The 3,232-nt window shown below is 52.5% G+C and overlaps 1 protein-coding gene across 1 annotated transcript; it reads right to left on the bottom strand.

The window, feature by feature from the left end:
- Positions 1 to 252: 252 nt before the first annotated feature.
- Positions 253 to 2,726, bottom strand: LOC147620029 (indole-3-acetic acid-amido synthetase GH3.5-like). Its single transcript, XM_086772167.1, has 4 exons — positions 2,279 to 2,726; positions 2,085 to 2,186; positions 1,158 to 1,984; positions 253 to 1,066 (listed from the first exon to the last, which is right to left on the bottom strand). The coding sequence occupies exons 1-4, from the start codon at positions 2,602 to 2,604 to the stop codon at positions 405 to 407; spliced, it is 1,917 nt and encodes a 638-aa protein (XP_086628293.1). The 5' UTR covers positions 2,605 to 2,726; the 3' UTR covers positions 253 to 404.
- Positions 2,727 to 3,232: the final 506 nt, after the last annotated feature.

Below are 3,232 nucleotides of genomic sequence, written 5' to 3'. Positions count from 1 at the left end.
AAAAAAAGGCCTTTATAATAATATCATCTCCCCAGATCCCCCATCCCTTATCCTTGCCATCCCCAAGCGTACACAATTTTATGCCTTGTACGAAAAAAACAAACATTAAAGACCATTTTTGGCAGTTGCTTCTCCCCATATAATTAACCTCTTTTACGAGCCCATAGGGCTTCTCATGTCTGCACGGCACCTCGCCTTTCCACTGGTTTTTACATAGTTAGAACGTCCCTTTCTAAAAAAAGAAAGATTATGTTTCTAAAACGATGTTGATTTTCATTCAGATGTATATAATCATCATACAAAAGGGGTAAACCACACGATAGGACATGACTACTACAGCTTGTTCTAACAACTTTTCAAGACGATTAATTAATATATTCTCCCAAATTTGATCACATCATGAGTCATGACACACAAACTCCATCAGTTGGGTTGTTGGTGGTCGGATCTGCCGCCGCAGCTGTTGTCAGCCACTCGCGCCGGCCTGGGCCTGGCGCCCAGAACGGGCATTTTGGGCTGAAGAAGCTGTGAGTGACTCTCGCATTGAGGAGGTCCACAATGGGCGCAAACTTGACGCACCTTGGCGTCTTGTACTGGTTGATGGACGCCCCCCTCGCCAGACAGTAATCCATGAGAACGTCGAAGGTTCCCGGCTTTAGCAGCCTTATCTCCAAAGGCCCAATCGATTTGTCCGACACTCGCCCTTGCCTGTACACCGAGTCCAGACAATCCTCCATTGCCAGGCAGCAGTCCTCGAAAACGGAGGCGTCCGGCAGTCCCTCCGCCCCGCAACTCAGCTCCCAAAAGAGCACGTAGTGCCCCGGAATCGTTGAAAGATCAGCATAGCTCGTGTACTCAACCAGCCGACAGTGATCGGTGCCGCTGCAGGCTGCATCCAAGTGCTTGGACGTGGCTGCCTTCACCGCCCTGTGCAGCGTCTCTTCGTCCGTCTTGTCGGAGTCGATGCTCAAGACAACGTTTTTCCGGCACACGAAACGGAATTGCGGTGCCTTGTTGTAAAAGCCAGTCACCCGCAGAACATCACCCACACGGTAACGATACAAACCTGCGGAAATCAACAGGCACCTTTAGCATACAATTACATTTCAAGAATCTCACATGATACAGCATGGAAATTTAGTGAGATCTCTACTCACCTGCGTAGGTAGTAATCACGAGCTCATACTCCTGATCGACCTGCACGTCCACGAGATCAACCAAGTTGGAGGCCGCATCCTCAACAGCTAGGTCGTGAGCGGCGCCACGGGCTGCTCCGCCGTCTGAAAGGGGAAGGAACTCGAAGTACGCCATGTTGGGCATAAGCGTATAGGAAACAGCAGAGGGCGGGCAAAGGGGTGTCAGGTTTAGACCAAAGTAGCACTCGGATGAGGCGTACATTGTGGATACCAGCGGCAGCCCGCCAGAGTAATAATCAAGGGTGGGGATGTATTGGGCCATGGAGCCCGTCACAATTACGTCCACATACTTGACACGTGGCCAAAGGCGACGAATTATGCCTTGCCACGATTGCTGCCGGCACTCCGTCTCCACCTCCCTAGCCAGCGCCGGGTCTGGGCCGACCATCGACGCCTCCACGGCCCGGCGCGCTGCCGGATCCGACACAGTGCTACCACTCAACCTGCCGGAACGCAGGTCTCGGACTAGCTCCGGCCACCTGTCTTGAAGGAAGCGAATCGCCCGCAAAAAACCAGAGGCGAAGACGGCACCGATGCGGACCACCTCCGACCGTTGGATCAGCCCACAAAGCAGTTGGCAATACATGCTCTGCACCGAATCTTGGCAAAGCACAGTCTCCACTGGGCTAGTGTATTGGTTGCCGCTTACTTCCGCCTGGCGGCGGAACCACTCGCTCTTGTAGTAGCTTGTCAAAACGGGCCGAGCAAGCAAACCCCCAGGGGTTCTGCTTTCCGACTTGACAAACAAGAAGTACAAGCCTTTGCCGTCGTCAAGGCCCTCCACATACCTAAAGCGCACACAAACAAGGATTAGTTCTTTGATTTCAAAACTGGGCTTCATTGTTATGGTGACGGCCTTAAAGCAGCCAAACGGGAAGAATGACTTACTGGCTCATCACTGGCATAAGCAAGCTATACAGCAAGCTCCTCCTCTCGAACTCATCCTCGATCGTGGGCATCAGCTTCCTCTCGCCTGCAGAAGTGCCGGAGCTGCGCCACAATCACAACACATAACGCTTAACTCCATCAAGCTCATGAGGCGACTCTTTTCCTATGAAAAACCCTTCTATTTATCGTCATACCTGGTGAGGAATTCGGATATGGGGTGCGCCGAGAGGATGGGCGACTTGTCCCCATTTGCTATACGCTGGATGTCCGGCTGCAAGTCCTCGTAGGTGACGAGCGGAGCTAGGCGTTTGAATGTCTCCCGGTCGGTGGAGCCACTCAACCCAAGCCTGCGCAGGTACTCCGTGTTGGAGTTCCGTGAGAGGATTGCAGACAGGACGTCACACTGGACATTGTCGGCATTAGAGGTTACGTTCTCGATGAACTCGAGAGCCACTGTGTGTCGGACGTTCTGGGGACGGAGGCGGGTTGGTGGAATATGGGATTGGGGAGCCTCAGGCATGGCTAGCGCTAGCGCTTCTACGCGAAACCTTGGATGAACGAATGGCAAAGAGGGGAAGAAGAGCAGAGGGGACTCTCTCTCACACCGCTAACCAAACATCACTCGAAGGGGAAGGCTGCGTAGGGATCGATCCACCAGTGGTTCTATATATAGACTTCCGCTTGGCTATGGTGCGATCGTGCGACAGGCGGCGGCGCCTTAGGCCCCCGTCCAGCGTTTGGGGGCCCCACGTGCCGTTGCCGCACGTGGACTTCCATGCTGTTCCTCGTGAGTACGTGCGTGGTCCCCCTCTCCTCGTATAACCTCAGGAGTCAGGGTCCTACCCGCGGTCGGGGGACCCTGGACAGTACACTATAGTTTTGGCTGCTGTCAAGTGTGGCTACTGTCATGGGCCTCACGGCCACTGGCCAGGATTCACGTCTCAGTTGTATGACTCCATGTACACTCACTCCAAACCAGTGTTTTAGTATATTTTTCAGGGCTCAATTTGGAAGAAAGTGGTTGAAATTTATGTTGGTGGCCTTGAAATCAACGATTAAAGATTTTATTTATTTTTAATTTAATGTGGATTTTTGAAAGAAAAACCTACCAAGCTTAAAGTCTCTCTCTCCTCCTCCTCCTCCTCCTC

Source organism: Cibotium barometz, chromosome 32, assembly GCF_041138505.1.
Source record: "Cibotium barometz isolate CiBa-2024 chromosome 32, ASM4113850v1, whole genome shotgun sequence".
Classification (NCBI taxonomy): Eukaryota; Viridiplantae; Streptophyta; class Polypodiopsida; order Cyatheales; family Cibotiaceae; genus Cibotium; species Cibotium barometz.
The sequence above is the reverse complement of the archived record's forward strand: the minus strand, read 5'-3'. Positions and strand labels throughout refer to the sequence as shown.